This window comes from Antennarius striatus, chromosome 15 (genome assembly GCF_040054535.1).
Source record: "Antennarius striatus isolate MH-2024 chromosome 15, ASM4005453v1, whole genome shotgun sequence".
Lineage (NCBI taxonomy): Eukaryota > Metazoa > Chordata > Actinopteri > Lophiiformes > Antennariidae > Antennarius > Antennarius striatus.
In genome coordinates this window covers 3,470,248-3,498,186 of record NC_090790.1, presented here as the reverse complement: position 1 = coordinate 3,498,186, position 27,939 = coordinate 3,470,248, and the positions used below count along the sequence as shown (strand labels likewise).

Here is a 27,939-nt window from a genome sequence, read left to right as displayed (position 1 = left end):
GAGGTAGAGTGGCAGGCAGCTCCTTCTTGGTGCGCCTCAAATGAGCAATTTGTAAGGGGGACGGCACCTTGCTCAAGGGTGCCTCGGCAGTGCTCCGGAGATGAGCTGACACCTCCCACTGTCAGCTCACCTCCGGGTATTTTTGGGGGGGCGGGAGCGGGAATCGAACCGCCGATCTTAAATCATAGGACGACCTGCTCTACCGCCTGCTTTACCACTGAGCCACTGCCGCCCTCAATATGTAAAACATTCTAAAACCTGTCTCACACAACTTCTGTTTACATGAGTGGGAGAAACTTCTATGTTCTTTTGTCCAAATTGGCGGTGAACTTAATAGCTTATTTATTTTTCCATATCCCAGCATTCGAACTTATTTTGTCCAGTAGTTTCTATATAATCTCTTGAAAAAAAAAAATAGAAAAAAAATAAATAAACAACAAACCTACAAATTCATATGGGTAAAAAGCTGGGCTCCGGCAATTCCATCCATCCATCTTCAACCGCTTATCCTGGGCTGGGTCGCGGGGGCAACAGTCTCAGCAGGGATGCCTTCCCTCTCGACAGACACCTCCATTCAGCTACTCCGGAGGAATTCCGAGGCGTTCCCAGGCCAGTCAAGAGACATAGTCTCTCCCAGCGTGTCCTAGATCTTTCCTGAGGTCAGCTCAGGAGCTGACCTCAGGGAGGCGTCCAGGAGGCATCTAGAACCAGATGCCCAAGCCACCTCAGCTGGCTCCACTCAAGGTGGAGGAGCAGGGGCTCTACTCCGAACTCCTCCTTGGTGACTGAGCTCCTCACCCTATCTCAAAGGGTGCGCCCAGCCACTCTACGAAGGAAACTCATTTCAGCAGCTTGTATCCGGGACCTTGTCCTTTCGGTCATGACCCAAAGCTCATGACCATAGGTGAGAGTAGGAACGTAGAATGACCAGTAAATCGAGAGCTCCGTCTTGCGACTCAGCTCCTTTTTCACCATGGTAGACCTATACAGATACCGCATCACTGCAGAAGCTGTACCGATCTGTCTTGTCAATCATGTTCCAACCTTGCCTCACTTGTGAACAAGACCCCAAAATACATAAACTCCTCCACATGGGGCAAATACTCTCCACCCCCCTTTTCCGGTCAAGCACCATGGCCTCGGATTTAGAGGTTCTGACCTCATCCCACTCCCGTTACACTCAGCTGCAAACCGTCCCATTGCACGCTGAAGTTCCAGGTTTCATCCTCTACAAAAAGCAGAGATGAAACCCCTTGGTCTCGAAACCGGACTCCCTCCGGATCATGGCTGTGCCTAGAAATTCTGACCATAAAAATTATGAACAGAACCAGTGAGAGAGGGCAGCTCTGCCGAAGTCCAACATGCACCTGGAACAGTTCTGACTTACTGCCGGCAATACGAAACAAGTTCCAGCTTTGGTCATACAGGAATCAGACAGCCCTCAGCCAAGGGCCCTGAACCCTATACCCCTGAAGCACTCCCCACAAAATAGCACGAAGGACACAATCCAGTGCCTTCTCCAGAACCACAAAACACATGTGGACTGGTTCGGCAAATTCCCATGAAGCCTCGAGCACTTGGTGGAGAGTGGAGAGCTGGTCCAGTGTCTACGACCGGGACAAAAACTACATTATTCTTCCTGAATCTTTGGTTCGACTATAGGTCTGATCCCCCTCTCCAGTACCCTGTAATAGACTGGAGAGGGGGATCAGCCTCCCAGCTTCCCTGGGAGGCTGAGGAGAGTGTTCCCCCTACAGTTGTAACACACCCTCCGGTCCCCCTTTTTGAAAAGAGGGACCACCGCCCTGGTCTTCCAGTCCAGAGGTATACTACATGGTAGCGGGATTGAGGAGATCCTGGAAGTATTCTTTCCACCACCCGACAATATCCTCAGTCGATGTCAGCCTCTAGTGGAAACAGTGTTGGCTGTGCAATGATTTCTCTTTATCAGGCGCCGAATGGTTTGCCAGAATTTCTTTGAGGCTGACCAACAGTCCACCTCCATGGCCTCCCGCGAACTCCTCCCAGACCAGGTTTTTGCCTCCACGACTACTCGGGTTGCAGTACACCTGGCCTCTATGTACAGGCAGCTCCTGCAATTAAAAAGTTAAACTTTCAAATAATTTTCTCCCCTTTGGGTGTTATGATATGTGATATGATAATAATGTAGCTACAAGAGGACACAAGACAGTGTCTTATTGTGTCCCAAGCCCGGATAAATACAGAGGGTTGCGTCAGGAAGGTCATCTGGTGTAAAACGTTTGCCAAATCAAAGATGTGAAACAAACCTATGACTTCCATACCGGATCGGTCAAGGCAGGAGAGGAGGAAAGTGTGTTCAGAGGAAGAGAGAGAAGAGGGGCGCCAAGAGTATAGGACTAAGAATAGGGATGTGGAATGTTGGAACTATGACAGGAAAAGGTAGCGAGTTGGCTGACAATGATGCAGAGGAGGAAGATAGACATATTGTGTGTCCAGGAGACCAGGTGGAAAGGTAGTAAGGCTAGAAGTTTAGGAGCAGTTGTTCTATCATGGTGTAGATAGGAAAACAGTTATCTTGAAAGAAGGAGTTTGTTAGCAATGTCCTGGAGGTAAAAAGAGTGTCAGATAGAGTGATGAGTCTGAAGCTAGAAATCAAAGGTGTGATGTTCAATGTTGTTAGTGGGTATGTTCTACAGGTAGGATGTGAGCTGGAGGAGAAGTAGAAATTCTGATTGGACTTTGATGAAGTGATGCAGAGCATACCTAGAAGTGAGAGAGTTGTCATTGGTGCAGACTTCAATGGACATGTTGGTGCAGGAAACAGAGGTGATGAGGATGTGATGGGTAGGTTTGGTATCCAGGAGAGGTCTGGAGTGACAGAGAGGTGCAATAGTGGTGCAGGACATGTATGAGGACTGTAAGACAGTGGTGAGCTTTGCTGTAGGTGTGACAGAGGAGTTCAAGGTGGAGGTGGGACTGTATCAGGGATCAGCTCTGAGCCCCTTTTTGTTTGCTATGGCAATGGACAGGCCGACAGACGAGGTTATACAGGAATCTCCATGGACTATGATGTTTGCAGATGACATTGTGATCTGCAGTGAGAGCAGGGAACAGGTGGAGGAGAAACTAGAGAGGTGGAGGTGTGTCCTGGAAAGAAGAGGAACGAAGGTTAGCCGCAGTAAGACAGAATACATCTGTGTGAATGAGAGGGACCCAAATGGAAGAGTAAGGTTTACAGGGGGAAAAGATCAAGAAGGCGGAGGATTTTAAGTACTTTGGGTCAGCAGTCCAGAGCATTGGAGAGAGCGGAAAATAGGTGAAGACGCATGTACAGGCAGGATGGTATAAGGTGGAGGAAAGTGTCAGGTGTGATGTGTGATAGAAGAGTTTCAGCTAAAATGAAAGGAAATTATACAAAACTGTGGTGAGACCAGCGATGTTGTTTGGTCTAGAGACAGTGTCACTGAGAAAAAGACAGGAGACAGAGCTGGAGGTAGCAGAGATGAAAATACTGAGGTTCTTTTTGGGAGTGACCAGGATGGATAGGATCAGGAATGAGTACATCAGAGGTTTTGGAGATAAAGTCAGAGAGGCCAGACTGAGATGGTATAGACATGTCCGGAGGAGAGATAGTGAATATATTGGTAGAAGGATGCTGAGTTTTGAATTGCCATGAGGAGGAGGAGGTCTAGAGGAAGACCAAAGGGGAGGTTTATGGATGTAATGAGGGAGGAGATGAAGGTAGTTGGTGTGAGAGAAGAGGATGCAGAGGACAGGGTTAGATGGAGGCAATTGATTCGCTGTGGTGACCCTTGAAGGGTAAACCCGAAAGGAAAAGAAGAAGGGTATTATGATAATATTGCAGATTAAAATAGGGATGTTCACATGCAGCACCATGGTGGTTCCGTGGGTAGCATAGGTGGCACTCGACGAGATGATACCGGTTTTGATTCCTTTCTGTGTGGAGTGTCTACGTTCTCCCTTTGCCTGCACAGGTTCTCAATGGGTTCTCCAGCTTTCTCCCACCTCAAAAAAATATGCATTTAGGTGAAACGACCGCTCCAAATTGTCTACAGGCGTGAGTGGTTGCTTGTTTATATGTGACCCTGCGTTGTGCTGGCCATGCATCTGGGGTGTACCCATCCTTTTGACTGTATCCAGCTGGGTTAGGCTGCACCAAACATGTGACCTGTAAGGATAATGTACTCAGTAACTATACAGATGGATAATAATGACTTCCGGATGTACAGAACTACTGCTCAGCGGTTTTAACTTTATTGTCCATGGAGTAACATGTCATGTTCACTCTGTGGCACATGTGACTTCCAGCCCACTCACATGTCAACAGAGACTTGTTTTTGCGTGACGTCAGACCCAGGGGACTGCCACATTCTGCTCGTACATAGATTGCACAGACATAAAGTAAATGTGGTGACATACTTTTGTCACACTTTCACATTAGCAGTTGTAAATAAACAGCAGATACTCGTCTAGAACGCGTATCCTTTTAATTAACTTAAATCTATACAGCTAACTTCAGTAATCTTTAAGTATATTTACTTGGGTGAAAGAAAATAAAAACAAATGTGAACACTGGTGCAGTATAGTATCTCCTGATGCAACTGGTTTTTTATGTGAGAAGAGTAAATGAAGTAAAGATAATTGTGTCTGTGTAGGTTCTCAGTCATCCAAGTCATGGTTATCCAAAAGCTGTTGAGTCGATCCACTGGACCTTAAGAAATTTCTTGAAGACGTGTCGTCTCTCATCCAAGAGACTTCTTCAGTTCTGAAGAAAAACGTCCAGTGGATCGACTCAACAGCTTTTGGATAAAGATAATTGTCTACTACATCAGATGATGTGATAAATAAGCTTATAAGTTTATCTGTCCTAAACGGCAAGGGAGTCAGCCACCACACTGGTCGTAGGTGGTGGCTGATGACTCTGTTGGGATGTACGTAGATGATTAATGTTGACGGTAGGTGATGATGGGTGCTTGCATTACAAGGTCTGAGCATTCAGAGGTGGTGAAGAGGGTTCATGACACACACACACACGCACGCACACACACACACACACACCTCCTCCTAAATCCTGAAGATAACTTCCCTGGAAAAAAAACAAAACATGGTTGTCTGAGTTAAACTTTTTCTGCGTGTGAATCATTTGTATGACTAGTTGTATGTGTCATATTACCGTATTCCTCCGGTAATACTGTATATACATCATAGTCCTTATGGTATTTTGGTTTTTAGTGTTTTTACTCTTGCATAGCTCATTGTCCACATTTTCTAGGTTTCTCCTTTTCCTTTCAGCATTTCCCTTCAGGGGTCGCCACAGCGAATCAGTTGCCTCCATCTAACCCTGTCTTCTGCATCCACTCTCTCACACCAACTACCTTCATGTCCTCTTCCCCTAGGCCTCCTGCCTGGCAGTTTAAAACTCAGCATCCTTCTACCGATGTATTCACTATCTCTCCTCTGGACATGTCCAAACAATCTCAGTCTGGCCTCTCTGCGTTATCTCCAAAACGTCTAACATGTGCTTGTCCCTCTGATGTACTCATTCCTGATCCTATCCATCCTGGTCACTCCCAAAGAGAACCTCAACATCTTCATCTCTGCTACCTCCAGCTCTGTCTCGTCTTTTCCTCAGTGATACACACACACGCTCTCTCTAGAGCTCTCTCTAGAGAGAGCTCTAGAGCTTAACTAGAGCTCTCTCTAGAGAGAGCTCTAGACCAAACAACATCGCTGGTCTCACCACAGCACACCTTTCCTTTCATTTTAGCTGAAACTCTTCTATCACACATCACACCTGACACTTCTCTCCACCCGTTACATTCTGCCTGTACAAACTTCTTCACCTCTTTTCCACACTCTCCATTGCTCTGGACTGTTGATCACTTCTCCCTGTAACCTCACTCTGCCACTTTGGTTCGCGTCATTCACTAACATGTACTCTGTCTTACTGAGGTTAACCTTCATTCCTACATTTTCTAGGTTATGAAAAAAACCAACATGAAATGTTGATAACTTTTAAACAATATTGTTTTGAATACCGCCGTTTTACCGCCGCGACAGGTGGCGGTAACACCTGGTGGTGAGCTGGATTTGTTGGCAGAGCAAGGGGCCGGAAAAACCCGGCAGGCCCAAGCCTGTTTTGAGAGTCTTTTGGGAACGTCTGGCAGAAACGTCTGTCAGTGAGGTCTTCAACTCCCACCTCCGGGAGAAGTTCTCCCAGATCCCACAGGAGGACCATGTCCTCCATCTCCATTGTCGAAGCGGCTACTCGGAGCTGTGGTCGCAAGGTGCCTATCGCAGCACCAGAGTTTTATCAAGTCTTGTTGAATTGTGGGACTCCGGAGGCAGCTGACAGGTACAGGCAGGCCAGCCGTACTGCAGCTCAAGTAGTCGGGGAGGCAAAAATTCGGGTCTGGGAGGAGTTCGGGGAGGCCATGGAGGAGTACAGCCTCAAAGAAATTCTGGCAAATCATTCGGCGCCTCAAGAGGGGAATGCGGTGCACAGCCAATACTGTTTACAGTAGAGGTGGAGAGCTGCTGACCTCTACTGAATATATTGTCGGTTGATGGAAAGAATACTTTGAGGATCTCCTCAATCCCACTACTATGTCTTACACAGAGGAAGCAGAGGCTGGGGTTTCAGAGATGGACTCGTTCATCACCCAAGCTGAAGTCACCGACGTGGTTCTCAAATTCCTAAGTGACAAAAGCACCGGGGGTGGATGAGATTCGTCCTGAGTACCTCAAGTCTCTGGATGTGCAGGGACTGTCATGGTTGACACGTCTCTGTAACATCGCATGGCAGTCAGGGACAGTACCTTTGGATTGGTTCCTCTTTTCAAAAAGGGGACCAGAAGTTGTGTTCCAACAATAGGGGGTCACACTCTTCAGCCTCCTGGGGAACGTTTATTCCAGGGTACTCGATAGGAGGATTAGACTAATAGTCACACCATGGATTCACAGAAGGAACAATGCGGTTTTCATCCCGGTCGCGGAGTGCTCGAGGGTTCATGGGAGTTTGCCCAACCAGTTCACATGTGTTTTTTGGATCTCGGGAAGGCATTTGACCGTGTCCCTTGTGGGGAGTGCTTTGGGAGTATGGGGTTCTGGGCCCTTTGCTGAGGGCTGTCCTTTCCCCTATATGACGGAAGCCAGAGCTTGGTTGCCCGGCAGTAAGTCAGATCTGTTCCAGGTGCATGTTGAACTCCGGCAGGGCTGCCCTCTGTCACGAGTTCTGTTCATAATCTTTATGGACTTCAAAAAACCTGGGCCTCATCAAATCTGGGCCTTCAGCGGCTACTGGGACGGTTTGAAGCGGAGTGTGACGCGAGTGGGATGAGGATCAGCACCTCTAAATCCGATGCCATGGTTCTCAACCGGAAAAGGGTGGTGTGCCCTCTCCAGGTCGGTGGAGTGTCTTTGCCCCATGTGGAGGAGTTTATGTATTTTGGGGTCTTGTTCACGAGTGAGGCAAGTATGGAATGTGAGATTGACAGACAGATCGATGCAGATTCCGCCGTGATGCGGTAGCTGTATAGGTTTATCGTGGTGACGAAGGAGCTGAGTCACAAGACGAAGTTCTCGATTTACCGGTCAATCTACGTTCCTACTATCACCTACGGTCATGAGCTTTGGGTCAAGACCGAAAGGACAAGATCCCGGATACAAGCAAGACCGAAAGGACAAGATCCCGGATACAAGCGGCTGGACGCACCGTTAAAGATAAGGGAGAGGAACTCGGTCACCAGGGAGGAGTTTGGAGTAGAGCCACTGCTCATCCGCCTCAAGCAAAGCCAGCTGCGGTAACCAAGCATTTGTTCTGGATGCCTCCTCCCTGGGGAGGTGTTCCAGGCATGTCCTACTGGGAGGAGACCACGGGGAAGATCAAGGACACGCTGGATGGACTCTTGGCTGGCCTGGGAACGCCCCGGAATCCCCCCGTAAGATGTGGAGGGGGTGTCTGGAGGGAAGAATTGGCATCCCTGCTGAGACTGTTGCCCCTGTGACCAGCCCCTGATAAGCGGTTGAAGATGGATGAATGAATGTTATTTCACATACAATTTGTATTGTCAAAGCAAACAGCTGTTGAGATTTATGACCTTTGGCCAAAACATGTAGACTGACTGTAGCATATAACTGACAGAACCGTGTCTTTTGTGATCTACTGAATAATGTGATGACTTATTTGCTGATTTCTTCCAGAGATTAACAGTATTGTCAAAATTAAAAGGATTGTCAAAATTCTATGTGCAACACAACTGTGTTTGCAGCACAATGGTGTTGCAAACATTTGAGCACAGATTAGCACATATTGGATTTGGAATGGAGCAGTGGAAAAGAACATGCTGTCTCATGATTCACTGTGTTTACAAAAGCTGCCTGTTCAGCATTAAAAGACAAGAGTTTGTTGATTGTGGGAATTCCTGAACTTGGAGATCAGTTGAGTAACCCCCGCTCCAGCGGATTATTTGACCCGGGGTGTTAACAGAGTTGTGTCAGATGACAGGATCGTACACTGTGGAACACATCATGAAGGTACTGTAATCTCTGTCATTCAGGCTTGATGCCACTGATACAACGCTGGGTGATAACGGTTCTTTGTTTTGTAAGTTAATAAAAACTTTTTAACTTGGAATTTAGGCTTTTAGTTTAATCAGTTTTAGCATAATTGTAATCTCAGCTAAAGTAATATTCCCATTGTCACATTTTTACGGTGTACAATCTGTTAATGATCAAGCTCAACTTCAAAAAAGATGGTAAACAATAAACAACTTTGGAAATCTGTCGGATAATGACAAATGGAAGGAAGACATTTTGCCTCTTATCCAAGAGGTTTCTTCTTCAGATCTGTGATTTTGTAATTTCCAAAACCTGAAGAGTATGAGCAATGTATAACCTAAAATCAAAACATTTTCTTATCTTGCTTTGTGCTGATAGCATTAATTTAAAATGAGTGCAGATGGATTTTATAACTTATAGTAGATTGAAAATATTTTGATGAATCAGAAGATTTTGGGTTCAGCCTGGTTGTACCAGTCTCTCTGCTGCATTTTAAGACAGAAAGATAAATCAAGTCAGCAATAAACGAAAGTTCTTTTGAGCTGCTCTCTTAAGATCTTTTCAATCAATTATAACGAAAAAACAACAAAGAAGAATGCTTGTGTGGCAAGGCGAGAAGTATGAAGCCGTTTCCGACAACGCCAGGTGGCGTTCATATTCACACCAGGATATGAACAAGATTTACCGATACGCAGGCTTCAAATTGATCCAAGGCACACGGTTCGAGAACATTCCACAGTACAAGAGTGTGATTTCCAATTATAAAAAACTTTATTAAACATTTATTTTAAAATGAGGACAGACTAAATGAATACTACGAATATAATTATAATGTTGTGAGGGATTACCAAAAACAGGGCTGGGGCTTACCACGACAGCAGTAACAAAAAGGGGAGAGATTTAAAAAACAAAACAAAACACTGCACCCGTGACAGAGCAAACCAAAACGTGAATAAGGAACCACCGCCAGGGGAACCGCTGCCGCTCTTGGGCCCGCAGCACCTGTCAACGAAAAAAGAACACAATTAGAAATAATAAATCAAGGCAACCCTCACCACACTATAACCAAATAGCAGTAAACCCAAAATAAACTGTCTAACACACAAATTATCCAAAAAGAGGAGAAAAAAAGATTACTTAACAATAAATCAAATATAACCCACCAAACTGATCACTAATTCAACGGAACAAATAACAAATGAATAAACTGGAGAAATGGGGAGAGTCTGCCCCAATTAAAACCACCCTCCAGGGGTAGTGGCTCAGCGTCGATGAGAGGGTCGGGACGCCCTCTCTTGGCTTACGTCGACGACTTTGGAGGACGCCGTATTATACGGCCTTGACCACCGATAATTGGGGTCTGGCACGATATGGGCCGAATCAGCGCCGGATTATGGTGGTGGAGGCCTCTAGATGAGCAAAACCCCGGAGCAGACACACAGATGCAGGAAGAAAAAGTACGACGAACGAAGAACGAGGAACCAAGAACCAAAACAGCAGTGGGGCTCTCAGTGGCAATGACGGCCGCGTACTGCAAAAAAAAAAAATTAACCTAATTAAAATATGAGTATAGGACATTACAAAATAACAAAAGTACCGGAGAAAAGGAATGAGGTGTCGCACGCAGCAGGAGGAGAAAGCCCGCAGCCCAGACTAGGAGAGGTGGTTCTGGGAGAAAACCATCATCTTTCACGCGGAACCGACCATCAGCTTGATATAAAAAAGGCAGACAACTAAGCGTCTTACCTTCAGAAAACGCACCGCACGCTCACCGGCCTAAGGGAGACAGCCCAGGCCCAGTCTGGCAGCCCACACTGCCAGACGGTGGTGGAAGACACTGAATACACTGAATAAATTGAGGAGAGCGAGCATGCCTACCTTATTTTGCTACTTAAACTGCTCACCGCAGGACGTTACCACGTCGCTTCGGCTCCGTAAAGGAGGAAGAGGAAGCGGAAAAAGGACGGAGAGGGGTCCGACCAGGTCTACTTATACGGAACCACTCGCTAATTGTCTGCCACACTACCCCCTCACGGTGGGGAGTTTAGCACTATCCTGCCACACTTGCAATGAGTTCTTTTGCGCATTTCTAAAGGCTATTTAGTCCTTTTCGTCAGCAACTTCTTTTTAGCCAGACCTTTCTCAAAAAACATTTTTCTTTTTAATATTTAGGTGCAAAATTTTAACAGTGTGCTTTTCTTCCTCACACTATGTAGTTTAACTTGGATGCATCTGTGTTTTCTTTGGCATTGCTGGTGGAATTTCTGTCTCCAGTGAGGCAAGTACACACTGTTGGCCTGCTGGTCTAAAATCTTATTCTAATATTATTTAGTCTACTTGTGTCACGTAACAATGATTTAAACAACAGCCATTCCTCTCAGCTGTCAGGAGCCTGGCAACTGCAGATGGGGCCCTTATGGGGATTGGTCTCCATGTGATGGCTGCACCAGTACAAAGGTAAAGTAAAAGGAAATTACAAAATTAATTGCCATGAGGTACAATTAAAATTAAACTGTAAACTAATTGTAAGCCCAAAATACTTTAAATTTCTCATGTTGTAGTGACCAAAGTTTAGATAGAAGTTAAGTTCCCACAATGTGTTTTTGCACTCACAATGCAGTGGAGTCCCGTTCAAGGAATGAAATAGAATAACATGACAGTTTAAAAGATGTTTTTCATAACACAAATTAGATTTTATGTTTATATGTTTACGTCTATGTTGAAAAAAAAGGTTTATATTCAAAGTCTCAAATTTCTGATCTACGGTTATGTTTCATTTTAATTCATGTGATGTCTATGAACCTTTGAAGGTGAGGGGCCGTCATGTGGAGGTGTATGCCCAGTTTGGGGGTGTGCCGTGTTCAGGACAGGCCACACAAACACAGGAATGCCTCTCACACAAAACATGTCCCTTGGAATCAGGCTGTGGAGAGAGGTTCCGATGCACCTCTGGTACGTTGTCACAATATGGATCATATTTTAACATCAATGTGAACTTTTATTGAAAACAACATAAGTACCAGTTATGTTTTGATATATTTCTAGTTTTGATTTCAAGACAGTGACATTAATTAGGTTAATTGGATTTGACTTTATTTACCTCTGTTGTAGTTATAAAATTTTGCTTGCACATTTTTTGAATCAAGCAGATTTTATAGATACTGTAGAAGTTAGAATTTTTTTTTTGTGCCTGTCCTGTTTTTGGATGTTTTTGGTAAAAAGCTTTACTGTAACCTTTCTGCAGGTCAGTGTATCAGCCACTCTCTGGTGTGTAATGGAGACCAAGACTGCGAAGATGGTCTGGATGAGAGAGGTTGTGATGAAGACAGCAGCCAGTCCTCATGTGACCTTGATAAAACTCCTCCCAACTCTGAGTTTACAGGCAGAGGGTGGGTAGTTCAAAATCCATCAAATGTGTTTAAATCGTTGTAGGGTAACTTTCCTGCTGAAAATCGATTCAAATGCATTGATCCACAGGTACAACGTGCTGACAGGCCAGCTGAGGGCAGGTGTGATCAACACTCTGAGCTTTGGAGGCCAGTGCAGAAAGGTGTTCAGTGGTGACCATAAGATCTTGTACAGACTTCCCCACAATGTCCTCAGGTACAACTTTGAGGTGAGATGACATGCGTACTGGTGGTGCACAGACAATGACTGCGCTCAAACCATGTTTCTGATGCCCTTCATAAAACTTTATTGATGCACATCTGTATGTTGGAATTGTAAAGAGACAATTTCATTGAGACACAATCCTGTATAACTTATTAAACCGTAGGTTTTATTACTACAAATGATTTATAGTGTGTACCATTAGTATAGGCAATCATTATCTATTATAAAACATCAATAAAGCACTTTTACTTACTGTCGTGCTGTTATGTACGATCTGTATTAAATAGGTGAGTCTTGCCACTGTTTGTGCTGCAGGTGACAGTAAACAATGACGAAAATGATGAATCCTACGAGAGCGCTTGGTCCTACATGCAGCACATTCAGTCCAATGCCTTGGTAGGACACGATCGCCGAAAGTTCCAGAAGGATCTCGTTGATAATAAGGTGAAACTTGCTCTGTTGATCAGTTCATTTGTTGTAGATGTGTTCGACAAAGTGATAAGTCTGCCTGGTATCTTTGCTATAGTTGTCAGGTTATGGTTTCTATTCATGAGGAATGACATTTTTCTCATATCCGTCCTCCAGGCCCACAGACTTATCATCCTGAAGAACAAAGTGGCCCTAGCCCAGTTCCAAAACTCTGGCCCTCAGTATCTGACTCTGTCTGAAGCTTTCTGGAAGGCCTTGGTCTCACTGCCCGTAACGTATGACTACTCTGTCTACCGTCAACTGTTTCAGAGATTCGGCACACACTATCTCTCTGAAGGCACCCTGGGAGGCGAATATCAAGCCTTGTTGCAGTTGGACAGTCAGTCATTTGTAACATCCAGTAAGAACCTGTTACTAATTTCACTTCATTTTTATTCCCATAAAGTCAGAGCATGAAAGCATATGGGTGAACATGATTTGTTGTAATCTTTTGTTAATATTTAGAATTTGTTCACCTATTCAGAAGGACATAAAATAAGGAGTCATTTTTCACCGAATACAGTTGGATTAAAATTTTTTTTTTAAAAAGCCAGAAAACTTATATTAAATATCAATTAGCCGAAGTAATTTAAAAGGGAAATAAATTTAAGAAATACTTTAAAATATATTTTGTTTTCCTTGTGGTTAACACTATTAGCCTGTCCTAAAATAAATGTCTTTCCTGTGCAAAATGCAAAGAAATTCCAAGTCTATTACCTGGTTAAGAATTTGTCATCTCTTTTCCTTTATCTGCACAAAGAAATCACTACAAGGGAATACGAGGTGTGCTGGAGGAAGGTGAAACGCCGTTGGTTCAGGAGGAAAACCAAGCTCGTCTGTGAAAAACTGACCAATGCTTTAACATCCAACCACCGTGAGTGAAGGCATTCTGATTTGGAGTATCAAACAAGATTTATATTCTGGAAAAAAGTCTAGATCTCTGAACAGTATTTATTTTTTTGACATGGAAGGAAATAAGTAAAGCCTGAGTAGCTCTATTGTCACTGGTATGCAGGACACAGCTTGAACAATGTGCCCATTAATGTTGATATTATTGGAGGAGATCCAGCCTTTAAAGCAGCCCTGTCTCGCGTGGACCTGGAGAATCCAGAAGCTAATGGAGAGATCTACGACAACTGGGCTTCATCCGTCAAAGATTTCCCACAAGTCATTGACCAAAAGGTACAACAGTCAGTAGTCTAGTTTGTTGTGCAACTGATTAATTTTTAATCAGTTTTTCTTTTTCAATCATCATCTTATGTGATCACTTCCATTATCAGGAACCAACTGACCCCATCACTCCTTACTGTTGCCATGTTTATTTTTTTTTATATTTGAAGCTGACAGTGAAAATGGTGGTTAACCAACCAAATTAATTTCTTTTGATTTCTCTGAGGCATGAAGAAGATGCAGGACGTTTTTATAAGATCCCTCAACCTCCCTAGGATAGCATTGTGTCATCCAGAACAAACGTTTCAGAACCACATTGTGTGTGGACCCTTTTCTCAAGCAAAATTTTTCAGATGTCTCAAATTCCATCTAAAGTTGCGCAACTACATGGAAATGCTTAGCATTATGATATAGCATGATGAGGAAACGTACAAATACCAACTTTTCTTTAATTGTGTTTGATTTTTATGTCTGTTTCCTCCCATAAACTTGAAATTAAAATAACATTGGGGGTAGATGCTGGAACTTTTAATAAGCTTTACAAAAGATTAAATAGGAATGTTCAAATTATAGTTGTCAGTAAATTTTAGTCTGAAGCTATGTGTAAACTCATTGCCTTTGTTTATATGTTACCTGGATTTAGTTTCATTGAAAAAAATTGCTGATCGTCTCCATATGTTTGATTTTCTTTCTTGGTCTATTTGGAATGGTCAATGTTTTTGGAGATGGGAGGAAACCGGAGAACCCAGAGAGAACCCACGCAGACATGGGAAGAACATGCAAACTCGTGCTGTGCGGCGACAGTGCTACCCACTCCGCCACTGTGTTTTCATATAAAGTACCTTATTCTTTGAGAATGTAAATCAACTCATCAGGATGATATTAAACTTAACTTTATTTGTAAATTTACTCCACATTCATAAATGACGGCCCTGCATCGAGGTCTTCCAAACAAACCTTTTGACCACTCAAAATACTGTAGTTAGTTAATGATGGTGCTTGAACTGCGAAACACCAGGTTACTGTATCGGTAATGCTAAGCTAATTTTTCCCTGTGGTGAACAGTAAGAGATGGTACTGAATCCCATCTTAATAACTGTATTTCGATGTTTTAATGTCTATTATTTCTGTAATGTTGTTTTCTAGCTGCGCCCTCTGTATGAGTTGGTAAAGGAAGTGGAGTGTGCAGGCGTGAAGAAGGTCCATCTGAAAAAAGCTACAGAGCAGTACCTGGCAGAGGAGCATCCCTGTCACTGCCGGCCCTGCAGGAACAATGGCCAGCCGGTGCTGACGGGCTCAGAGTGTCGCTGCGTCTGTCGGCCAGGATCGTCCGGACCAGCTTGTGAGGTGGGAGCTGTTAGGGGACAGCAACCAGGTAAAACATATTAGACCAGTGATTTTTAACCTTGTTGGAGGTACTGAACCCTGCCGGTTTCATATGCTAGCTCACCGAGCCCTTCTTTAGTAAAAAAAAAAAAAAATTCAAATTGAAGATATAAGTATATGTTTTACTGGTGTATTTCATGAATTGTACATTAATATAAACTTTTTCAAAGAACAAAACCAAGACCGTGCATGATTTCACATGAAATGACCTACCTGCAAATCAGTGTGACTTCTGCTGTTGTTATTAAGAAACCAGTTCAGATTTGCGTGGTTCACCTTGGCAAGTGCTACTCTGATGTCATTTTCACAGCAAAATCTGTTTCTGTTGTTTTCAATACAGCTTAAGGTGTTCCTTTATTTTTGCCAGTGCGAGACTAGAGTTGCTCAACTTGACATTGCAAATTATTGCAGAACGCTGACTCCCATCAAAGACATTATGATAAACCTTGAAGCTTGGCTCTGGTTCTCACCTGGACAGCTTGGGCATCAAGGCTGATTTATTAATTGGCTTGGAAGCCAATTCTGGCCCAATATTCCGAAAATGATGGTGTAACACGGAGACTCCAATGAGTGTAAATTTAGATTCACACATATCTTGTGTCCAGCTGTAAAAATTGTAAACTGAGACGTATTTATACATTCTTTTATCCTTGATTTTTTTACATAAAGGAGAATAAATGAGATGTCTTTTGTGAGCAGCAGTATGGTTTCATGAAAAAAAGAGTACTACAGATGCAGTATTTGCTTTAAGGATGTTGATAGAGAAGTACAGAGAAGCCCAGAGGCAGCTGCATTGTGTTTTTGTAGATCTGGAGAAAGCTTATGACATAGAGCTCAGGGAGAAACTGTATATTTTATGAGGAAGTCTGGAATGGCAGAGAAGTAATGTTGCAGGACATGTGTGCGTTTTACTTGATCAGGGATCAGCTCCAAGCCCCTTCTTGTTGTTTGTTGTTAAGACGAAATTAGACAGGAAACTCCATGAACTATGATGTTTGCAGATGACATTGTGATCTGTAGTGAGAGCAGGGAACAGGTAAGTTAGAGAGGTTAGAGGTTTGTTCTGGAAAGAAGAGGAATGAAGGTTAACCGCAGTAAGTCATCTGTGTGAATGAGAGGGACCCAAGTGTTGGGTAAGGTTACATGAAGAAGAGATCAAGGAGGTGGAGGATTTGAAGTACTTAGGGTCAACAGTCCAGAGCAATGGAGAGTGTGGAAAAGAGGTGAAGAAGCCTGTACAGGCAGGATGGACCGGCCGGAGAAAAGTGTCAGGTGTGATGTGTGATAAGAGAGTTTCAGCTAAAATGAAAGGAAAGTTATACAAAACTGTGGTGAGACCAGCGATGTTGTTTGGTCTAGAGACAGTGTCACTAGGGAAAAGACAAGGAAACAGAGCTGGAGGTAGCAGAGATGAAGATGCTGAGGTTCTCTTTGGGAGTCACCAGGATGGAGTGAGTACATCAGAGGGACAAGGACGTTCGAGGTTTTGGACATAAAGTTAGAAGCCAGACTGGTGGTTTGGACATGTCCAGAGGAAAGATAGTGAATATATTGGTAGAAGGAAGCTGAGTTTTGAACTGCCAGGCAGGAGGCCTAGAGGAAGACCAAAGAGGATGTTTATGGATGTAGTAAAAAAGGACATGAAGGTAGTTGGTGTGAGAGAAGAGGATTCAGAAGACCGGGTTAGATGGAGGCAATCGATTAACAGTGCCGACCCCTGAAAGGAAAAGCCGAAAGGAAAAGAAGATGTCCGGGGATCCTGCTCTGGAAATTTTATCTAGATTAAATGAGGTAATCACTAATACTGAAATGAAAACTGGAAAAGAAATGAAGACTTGAAAATCAAGATTCGTTTTGTAATTTATTCAAAACCTTGGACTCAGTTCACACCAGCATCAGACTGTTTTAGATAAGCATAGTGACCTGACACCTATGCAAAATTTGTTTGGACCTGATCTGAACCCGACTCTGGAATCTAGTTTGCTGTTTTAGAGAACACAGTTAAATGCCTGGTAGATTACCGCAATACAATCGGAAATCATTAGTGACCAGTATATGTGGTTGTCAACTTAAGTGAAAGTAAAGAAGTTTGAGTACATCCAAAAGCCGTTTAAGTCAACCCACTGGGCGTTAAGAAAGTTTTTGAAGACGTTTCGTCTCATCTTAGCTTTTGGATAACCATGACCTGAATAACAGAATCTACACCGAAAAATTTTGAGTACATCATGAATTGTCTCAACCAGCCGTTAGGATTAACACAGGGTAACACAAAGATTAACATATGATTATAAAAGTAACAACAAATTTTCTCAAAAATTATTGTATTTTACTCACACAATTGACATCTTTAAGCACAATCCAAACTAAGACTACTGTAATTTATTTGCTCAAATGCTAATTTAAAGTTTAACATGGAGTTTTGAAAAATTTCCATTCGTCTGTTCAGGGTCAGGCCTACGACAGATTGTCAAATGAAATGTTTGTTGTAAAAAGAAAGTAGACAGATTTTTAGGGGTTTATGTCCCTGTGAGATTCAATCAGCAAACCACAAAGTCAGTCTTTGTCTTCTTTCCTTGAGGGGTAAGTGATGGCAGCTGGAGCTGCTGGTCCTCCTGGTCCTCCTGTTCTGGAGGCCAAAGGATAAGGACCCGGAGTTGCAACAATCCTGGCCCCAGCAGAGGAGGGCAGCACTGCTCCGGTCCGCCTCTGGAGAAGCAGCCTTGTGAGAGTGACGAAATCCAGTATTTGCAGTAAGGACAAATAAACGTTTCAGTTTAAGACAAGACATTAGTGCAGTCATTGTGTTCAATGAAAAGTCACAAATGAACACTGTGTATTCATTGTGTTTAGGATGATGGAGCCTCAGTGTTTCGGTTTAGCTCCAACACCACCAAAGACATGTGGACACCCTCCAAACCTCATGAATGGATTTGTTCTTGTGAGTTTTACTGAAGTGATGCGAATTCTCTGTTTACATCAATTTTGGAGATCAACAAGTGACAGAAATTTTTTTTTAAAAAATAGTCCAAACTTACAGAAATTGCCTTTTTTGGCAGCTAAATTTTCCGCATCTCTTTCTCAGAATCCCAGAGAAGTTAACCTGGTAGGAACCATGGTAGAGTACTCCTGTATAGATGGGTATTACCTCAACGGCAATGCCCTGGCTGAATGCACTGAAAACCAGAAGTGGCAGACAGGAGTGATGGTTTGTAGAAGTATGTCACTGTCAGATCAAATGACATTAAAGTCGTCTGTAAACTCAATGTTACGTTGACTCAAAATAATTAATTTATTCTCCAAGGTTCCACATGCAAGACCCCTCGACTCAGTGGTGAAGTTGTAGCCACACCTATGAAAGTAGCCTATGAGATTGGAGAAAGACTGTCCCTGTCCTGTCCTGCGGGGTCAGTATTGGACGGTGAGGTGTCAGAGATCATCTGCAGTCCCAGTTTGCAGTGGTCTCCTTCTCCAGCCAACGCTGGTTGCAAAGCCGGTACAGTTGCATCTTTCTCTGTTTCAAATGTCAGTGATGGAAACATTCAACAAGCTGACCTATCAGGAATTTAATTGTACTGAGGAATAGTACCCGTGTCAAACACTCTCATTGACCCTCTTTGTGAGCAGTACATAGATACAAAACGGCTTAAGACATTTTTCTCTTTGTAATCAAACTACATCTGAGAGTCCAGCAGTAAATCTTTGTTTTTTTAACTGTTTTTTAAAACTGTTTTAGCAGTTAGCCGGGGGGATAATCAATGAGCTTTAATTCACTCTGAAACTCTGTCGACTGATGATAGCTGCAGAATGCTTGTGGGTTTATCAGTTTTGAGATCTGTTTCCGTAATAATAATAATATTCAGTCCCCACGTCAAGACTGTATTTCCATTGTGTATGCACACAGCAATCTTGTTTTGTCTATTTCCCCCCAGCACCAACAACTCCTCCTCCTCAATCCGGCCTGAAGTGTAAGCAGTGGGAGACTGTGGGAAAAGCTGGGTGTGTGTGTATGAGTCCATCTCAGTGCACGTAAGTGTGTTTTTGATCATTACCTCTGGATCAAAGGCCCAGGAAAACGCAAGTTTAAAGGAAAGAATAGATCCAACATGCACCTTTCCAAATATTGTCTTAATCTATAGGATTGCCCTTGAGTTATGTGCCAGACTGGGATCCAGTCGAACCCGTTTACTGTCAGCGTGTCAGCTTGGCGCTCTGCAGTGTTTGGGGCGGGTCTTTACCTTAGCCAGTGACAGTGAGTGTGAGTGGGCAGACAAGACGTCCACATCCTGCCAGGACTGCAAACCCGGAACAATCTGTCAGGGTGAGTCAGCCAGAGCTTTAGAAAAGGCCCGTCCCTTTTGATCACAGGTTTGGCTTTGTTTGTGTCATTTATTACATTGAACACATTATATACTCTATATCACAAACCCAACGTACCTATCCCCTCTTTCTCGTTACCATTTACATTCAGAGCTCAGCATTATTGATGCTATACGGGTAATATTTTTCTGGGTAACTGTATACTGTATTTTCAGATCTCAGGAAGAATCAGGTATACTACCTTTATAAAATTCTTTGTGTATAATTCTTGATTGTTGATCTTTCATTTTAGAATCCACAGGTAAATGCGTTTGTCAGAGCGTGTCAGACTGTCCTCCAGATTCCGCCTCCCTGTGTGTTGAGTCTAGCGCAGGCAGCTCTGCCAGGACGATGACTGAATGCGAAGTCGGGGCCAGGAGGTGCGCTGGGGAGCAGTTCAATGTAATCAGAATCGAAGGATGTCTGGAATAAAGATAGATGTTTTACTTCAGAGGGAAATCCTACAATGTGTATCAGGAAGGACCCACTGTGTTGTATGTGACAGGAATATAAATAGAAACACATTTTTCTCATACACATTGTATATTTCGTTTATCTTTTTAGATTAGTCACATTAGACTAAAAAACACACAAGTAAACAAGTGTTAAGTAAAAGAGGGTGGTTTATTTATTAAAAACACTTTTGAAATATTTTGTTGTCTTTTCTTGAAATATAACTTTTTTTCAGGCATCAGTGTAGTTTTTTTAAAAATCTATCGGCTTTTTACAACATCTCACCATATAATTAATTTAAAAATTCAGAATTTGGTCAGAGACCCCAGTCGGCATCACCTTCTGGAATTGGTTAATATAATAATTGCTGCATTCTACTAATCTACACAACATTTTCATATGTCAGTAAATACTGATTAATATCAGGACATGCTTTTAAAAAGATACACAGTAAGAAAAAGTCATTGAAAGATGAAAACATAAAACTACGACAAAAATGGTAAATCTTTTGATGTCTCATCATACTGTTAAGTATTGATTAGTTGTACATTAGTAAAACAGTGTTGATGACTTTTAAGAACATCAAGCTATGGACATAGACGATCAGTCAGTAGAGCTCTTGCGATGGGGGGAGTTCCCCCTGTGCGTTGAGCCAACCAGATGAATCAGTTTTTTCCAACACTGGCGGTCTTGTGCCAGCCGCTCTGCATCCTCCACAGTGACTCCCTGTTGTCAGAGGTAGTCCGCAATTACGTCAAGCCATCAGGTGCAGCGCTTGCATCTAGGTCGTTTCCAGCCTGCGGTCTTAGGGTCAAACTGGATAATGGCTGTTGTTGGGTGATCAGGGAGACGAAGGAGGACATGACCAAACCAGCGGGTACGACGTTGCACCTCCTGGCAAGAAGTCTGGGCTGGGACGTGCCGGCTCTAAACACTTTGTTGGAAACCTGCTGGGGTCACATGATGTTTTTGATGGTTCTGAGAGCCTTGCTTATCAAAACCATCAATACTGGCAGCCAGGGTCTTATTTAAGGGCCAAGTTTCCGAGCCGTAGAGCAGGATGGAGGGGACGGCAGAGTTGTAAATTCTGAGTTTCGTCTTGCGTGAGATGGTCTGGTGCTGCCAGGGTGTCTTCCAAAGAGACTGTAAAGCCAGAGCTGTTCTACGGAGAATCTCCAGTTTAAGGTCCCCATTGTCCGTCACGATGGACCCCAGATACATAAAGCTCCTGACAGGCTCCACAGTGTGATCACCCAGCTGCAAGGAAGATGGATCCGGTCCGTCACCAACATACAATAATTTGGTTTTGGTCCAGCTCACTCGAAGACCAAGCTTCACTGCCACTCCTCTGTATATGACCAGGGTGTCTCTCAGCAAGCTTTAGGATGTGCTGACTAGGATTGTGTCGTCAGCATACTCCAGGTCGGTCAGGTGGTAGTTTCCGAGGGACACCCAGGGACTCGCTCATAGACCCTGGACATCAGATGGTTAATAATACAGTTAAAAAGGTCAGGAGCGGCTACACAGCCGTGGCGAACGCCACTGGAGATGGCGAACCAGTCGGAGTCTGTACCGTTGATACGGGCACAGCTCTGTGCGTTGCTGTAGAGCAGCTTGAGCAGGGCAGTTATCTTAGGTGGTGTTCCAAGGGTCTGTAGAATGCTTTTCAGAGTGAGGAATAAGCAGAGAGTATCAAAGGCAGCATTCAAATCAATGAACCTGATGTAGAGCTGGCGATCTTCTCTATGAGCAGGCGAACGGCAGAGATGTGGTCTGTGGTGGAGCGGTTAGACATGAAGCCAGCCTGCTAGAGACGGCAGTGACTTCTAATGGCTGGGAGAGCACAGGTGAGCTGAGATGAAAATATTAAACAAAATTAACACATCTTTTTTTATGAGTCTAGAAAAAACACAAGAAAGAATGCTGCTCGATGGTATTTTCATAGATGGGGGTTGTTTCATAGATGGGGGTTGTACAAAAAAAAGTTTCACTTCAAAAATGTGTGTGTGTGTGTGTGTGTTTGTATGTTGTCATCCCGTTATTTGTTGGTTAGGGTTACCATTTGTGTTCAGGTTGTGTCAGGAAGGCCATTTGACGTAAAACTTTTGCCAGATTAAACATGCAAATCAAATATATGACTTCCATACTGGATTGGTCGAGGACCGGGTTAACAACGACCACCATCGATGCTCTTGACCTAAAGGGGGCCGGTGGAAATTTAACTACTGTTGGTCGAAGAAGGAGAGGAGGAAACTGTGTCCGTAGTAAGAAGGGGAGGAGGAACGCCAAGAGTACAGGACTGAGAGTTAGGGATGTTGAATGTTGGAAAAATGACAGGAAAAGGTAGAGAGTTGGTTGACATAATGCAGAAGAGGAAGGTAGACATACTATGTGTCCAGACAGAGTTTCCCTAAAGGAAGAGGGGGTTTAAGATGGCATAGGTTTCAGTGCATATACTAAAGTTAATTGTGCGTGATGAAAGTCACTGATGTGTCTTCCATTTGGCCGACTCCATGTCCCATCAGGAAGACAGCTAATGTACTAAAAGCCATCCAGTTCAAATCAAGTAAAGCACTGGAACTCATCTTCACCAAAGTTATGACTCATTTGATTTCTGTAATACAAAGAAGTTAGCGCATTGAAAATGTTTATAAGTTAACAAATAGCAATAATCCTAAAACTGTAGTTTTCATATAACACAGAATCCTCCAAATCTTCTACAACCTTTTTTTTCTTCTTGCAGTATTGCTTTGCATATTCTTAATCATGAACCTAGAACAGCAGCTATAATCAGTATACTTGCTGCAGCAGCAATTCATTGCTAATACATGGCGGTGTACTAATTAAAATGAAATTTGATCATGAATTGAAGTCTAGATAATGCCTTATCCATACTCCTAATGGTGACTTGGATAATTGGAGATTCATTATTTTTGACTGCATTTTCATTAAATGTTCCACAACTGACGACGGAATATAGACTGACTGGTTGATCTCTACCCTGAAGAAGCTGTTAACAGGCCTCTGTGGTCTCAGACAACCCTCTACATCAGGAGGCAGCTCGTCTGGTCTCCACAGCGACACACACAATTTCACATGAATACTTTGTCTACCGTACTGTTGGAGCATCGTAGGTCAACAGGTAATTGAGGCTCCGAGGTGAGAGTGTCGCTGCACCTGTAGCGGCCTGGTGGCAATGGGAATAACCCCCTTTACAGTTCAAGCCCACTGACTCCCCAACCTAATACTCATATTTGTCAAGGGAACAGCATCATGTCATCGGGGATTTCAGGTGGAAGACAGTTTCCCTAAAGGAAGAGGGGGTTTAAGATGGCATAGGTTTGAGTTGCATGTACTTAAAGTTAATAATGCTTAATGAAACTCACTGATGCATCTTCCATTTGGCTGACTCCATGTCCCATCAGGAAGACAGCTAATATACTGAAAGCCATCCAGTTCAGCACTGGAACATATCACCCTCACCAAAATTATAATACTGCTTTGATTTCTGTAAGACAAATGCATTGAAAATAAGTTAACAAATAGCAATCATCCTAAAACACTGTAGTTTTCATATAATGCAGAATGCTCCATCAAATCTTCTGCAACCTTTTCTTTTTCTTTTTTTCTTCTTGCAGTATTTCTTTGCATATCCTAATCATGAACTTAGAACAGCAGCTATAATCAATACACTTGCTGAAGCAGCCATTCATTGCTAATAAATGGCCAGGGAAATTTGATCATGAATTGAAGTCTAAATAATATCTTATCTGTCCTCCTAATGGTGACTTGGATAATTGATTATTTTTGACTGTATTTTCATTGCATATTAAATGTTCCACAACTGACTACAGAATATAGACTGACTGGTTGATCTTTACCTTGAGGGAGCTGCTAGCAGCCTCAGACACCAGGAGGCAGCTCCTCTGTCCAGCCTACAGTAAAGTTGTCATCATTGTCACAGGTCTCCTGTCCACACACACACACACACACACACACACACACACACACACACACACACACACACACACACACACACACACACACACACACACACACACACACACACACACACACTATAATTGTAATTAATTTTCATGTCTGAATGGTTCCTCCGATAAACTTGAAATTAGAATAACATTATGGAAAGATGCTGGAACTTTTAATACGTTTTACAAAGGATTAATTAGGAATGTTCAATTATAGTTGTCACTAAATTTTAGTCTGAAGCTATTGTTTAAGTGTTACCTGCATTTAGTTTCATTGAAAAACTTGTTATCTTTGATTTTCTTTATTTCTCTTTTAATGAACTTTTGTCATCATATACTGTAAGTGGTCAAAAAATAGCACAGATTCACTGCATCACAGGACTTACAAAGTTACTAGTGAGATGCTTAAAATTACCTCACATTCATCCATCCATTTTACTACTCTGCTTTATTATGGTCACAATGTTGAAAAGTGAAAACATTTCAGCCTTGCTTTTTTCCTATGTTTGTTTGCTTTCATATGTGAAAACAAGTACTTCTTAGCTAGAAACAGTCGTTTCAGGCGCGTTTAGGACTGACAAAGCTGAAATAAAGTCATTTCAGTTTATTTGTCGTTTTAGAAGCAATTGTGGAAGTCAAATTGTTGATTTCAGAATGACAACAGTGGAAAACGTTCAAAAATCACTCAAAATGAGAAGAAAGTTACTTGTAACACAGGTTCCAATCCAATCCAATCTTTATTTGTTAAGCACTTTACAACAACCGCAGTTGACCAAAGTGCTGTACAGACTCTTATTAAAAACAACACCCCAACATTATAGATAAAAGACAAAATGGCTCAAATATTGTAAAATAAATTAATTGAAAACATAATACATAGATAAAAGCAAAAGCCATATACAATCAGAGCAATAAAATAAGATAAAATGTCTATCTAGATGTTAAAAGCCAAGGAGAAGTGGTAAGTTTTCACAAGCCATTTAATACAGACAGAGAAAACCCTTGTCTAATTGGCTGAGGCAGATAATTCCTTAATTTAGGAGCCACATCAGTAAAGGCACGGTCCTCTCTGAGCTTCCGTTGGTTTTGGGCACTCAGAAGCAGCTGACCTGAGAGAGTGAGCAAGTAGAGAGAGGTAGAGAGAGGTATCAGAGAGGTAGAGCGGGGCAAGAGCATTTAGGGATTTAAAAGTAAATAAAATAATTTTAAAATGGATTCTAAAATGTATGGGAGTGCGGCTAAATTGGGGGTAATGTCCTCATGATCTTGTCAGTAAAATTGATATGAAACTCTATGTCAACACAAGTGACTCCTTAGCTAGAAACACGCATTTCTGACTGAAAAGGCATAAATGAAGTCAAACTATTGATTTCTTACTCCAAGTGGAAACATGATCCACGATGCTATTGTCAGTCAAATGACATGCAACAAATATTTCTTTCATATTTCTTTCAACATGTGACTTTTCAGCTGTAAACATTCATTTTAGAAGTGTTTCTGACATAATCATTTTGACTGATTAGGCATTATTTAAATTTCATTCATTCAAGGCTAAATAATGCTCACTTAGGTAATAGTTCATAGATACTAGACATAAATTATTTTTGACTGTATTTTCATTGCTTATTAAATATTCCACGACTGACTTCAGATATAAGATATTTATTAGATTATATTATATATTATTAGATTATTCACTATGGACCCCAAGAAAGTGACGGAGAAAAGAGAAAAAGAAAATACTGAGTTTTTTGTTCGTACAGACAAAGCAAGAGATCATAGAAAATCATGAGAAAGGGTTTGGTTGATCTCGCCAAAGAATATGGCCGTAATGCATCTACAATCTCCACATTAAAAGGAAAGTTTAACAAAAGGAAGTTTAAGGAGTTCAAGGCATCGCGAGGTTGGTGGAAAGTTGTAAAGGAGGACTGGAATTCACTCACCAAAGACGGCAAAAAACAATAAGGACTGCAGTTAAAAGGTTAAAAGTTAAAAGACAATCATTTGTATTCTTTGTTTTTTTTACATTATGCACAACTCTCATTTATTGTGTAATAATCTAAATGTAACATTTATTTGTTACATGTTTTGATGCATATTTATGCTTTATAAAATATTTAAGTCTGAAATTTGGGGGACTTGGAACGGATTAGGGCATTTGCATGGAAAACGTGTCTCTACTTGCAAAATATCTTCCAGAACCAATTAATTTCGTAAATAGAGGTACCACTGAATACAAGGACTGTAAGACAGTAGTTAGGTGTGCTTGAGGTGTGACAGAGGAGTTCAAGGTGGAGGTGGGACTGCATCAGAGATCGGCTCTGAGACCCTTCTTGTTCGCTATGGTGATGGACAGGCTGACAGACGAGGTTAGACGGGAATTTCCATGGACTATATATAATGTATGCAGATGACAATGTGATCTGTAGTGAGAACAGGGAACAGATGGAGAAGCTAAAGAGGTGGAGATTTGTCCAGGAAAGGAGAGGAATGAAGGTTAGCCGCAGTAAGACAGAGTACATGTGTGTGAAAGAGAGGGACCCAAGTGGAACAGAGAGAAGAGATCAAGAAGGTGGAGGATTCGAAGTGCTTAGAGTCAACAGTCCAGAGCAATGGAGAGTGTGGAAAAGAGGTGAAGAAGCCTGTACAGGCAAGGATGGCACGGGTGGAGGAAAGTGTCAGGTGTGATGTGTGATAGAAGAGTTTCAGCTAAAATGAAAGGAAAGGTGTACAAAACTGTCGTGAGACCAGCGATGTTGTTTGGTCTAGAGACAGTGTCACTGAGGAAAAGACAGGAGACAGAGCTGGAGGTAGCAGAGATGAAGATGCTGAGATTCTCTCTGAGAGTGACCAGGAAGGATAACATCAGGAATGAGTACATCAGGAATGAGTACATGAGGAACAGCACATGTTAGAGATTTTGGAGATAAAGTCAGAGGGGCCAGACTGAGATGGTTTGGACATGTCCAGAGGAGAGATAGTGAATAAATTGGTTGAAGGGGACTGAGTTTTGAACTGCCAGGCAGAAGGCCAAGAGGAAGACCAAAGAAGAAGTTTTAAGGATGTAGAGAAAGAGGACATGAAGGTAGTTGGCGTGAGAGAAGAGGATGCAGAAGACAGGGTTAGAGGGAGGCATTTGATTCGCTGTGGCGACCCCCGAAGGGAAAAGCCGAAAAGAGAAGAAGAAAAACTTAATGATGGTGCTTAAGTGTAAAACACTAAGTTACTATATTGCTAATGCTAAGCTAATGTTTCCCTGTGGTGAGCAGTAACAAATGTCCAAATCCCATCTTAATAAATGTATTTAGATGAGTTTTTAATGTCTATCAGTTCTGTCTACCTTTTTCATACATTAACAACCTATAATGTTGCTTTCAACCTGCGCCCTCTGTATGAGATGGTGAAAGAAGTAGAGTGTTCTGGCGTGAAGAAGGTCCATCTGAAAGAAGTGAACTGTGTGTGTGTGTGTGTGTGTGTGTGTGTGTGTGTGTGTGTGTGTGTGTGTGTGTGTGTGTGTGTGTGTGTGTCTGTGTGTGTGTGTGTGTGTGTGTGTCTGTGTGTGTCTGTGTGTGTGTGTGTGTGTGTTGTTATCGTTTTATTTGTTGGTCTGGTTTACCTTTGTGTCAAAATGTTTGAATGTCTTGCCTCGAGTTGGTTTGGTCTTCTTATTTTGGTTTCAACTCATGTCAGTGCTTTCAACTCATGTAAGGCTATTTGCATTTGTTCATCACTGGGATTGAATCACATTCTCTTTATACATCTAACATTTATACATAAGCACTTTAGTGGCACACACAATAGATAAAATTGTAAAACATGAGGCAGATCAAACAGGCACATCCCGTGGAGTGACAGTTGTGGCTGTCAAGGAGATCACATGTTCAGTTTGTTGGCTGTTTTGACAACATCCAAACAATCTAGTTTTCCTTGAAACTTCATAGGG

At 42.5% G+C, this 27,939-nt stretch overlaps 1 protein-coding gene across 1 annotated transcript; it reads left to right on the top strand.

Moving 5' to 3' along the window:
- Nucleotides 1-8,447: 8,447 nt before the first annotated feature.
- Nucleotides 8,448-20,205, top strand: c7b (complement component 7b). The gene is made up of 18 exons (XM_068335391.1): nt 8,448-8,538; nt 10,779-10,840; nt 10,944-11,019; nt 11,373-11,514; nt 11,807-11,951; nt 12,040-12,178; nt 12,490-12,618; nt 12,760-13,003; nt 13,403-13,516; nt 13,658-13,824; nt 14,959-15,187; nt 17,777-17,948; nt 18,049-18,136; nt 18,281-18,413; nt 18,500-18,691; nt 19,128-19,224; nt 19,335-19,516; nt 19,808-20,205. Exons 1-18 carry the CDS (start codon nt 8,503-8,505, stop codon nt 19,984-19,986), a joined length of 2,526 nt encoding a protein of 841 aa, XP_068191492.1. The 5' UTR covers nt 8,448-8,502; the 3' UTR covers nt 19,987-20,205.
- Nucleotides 20,206-27,939: the final 7,734 nt, after the last annotated feature.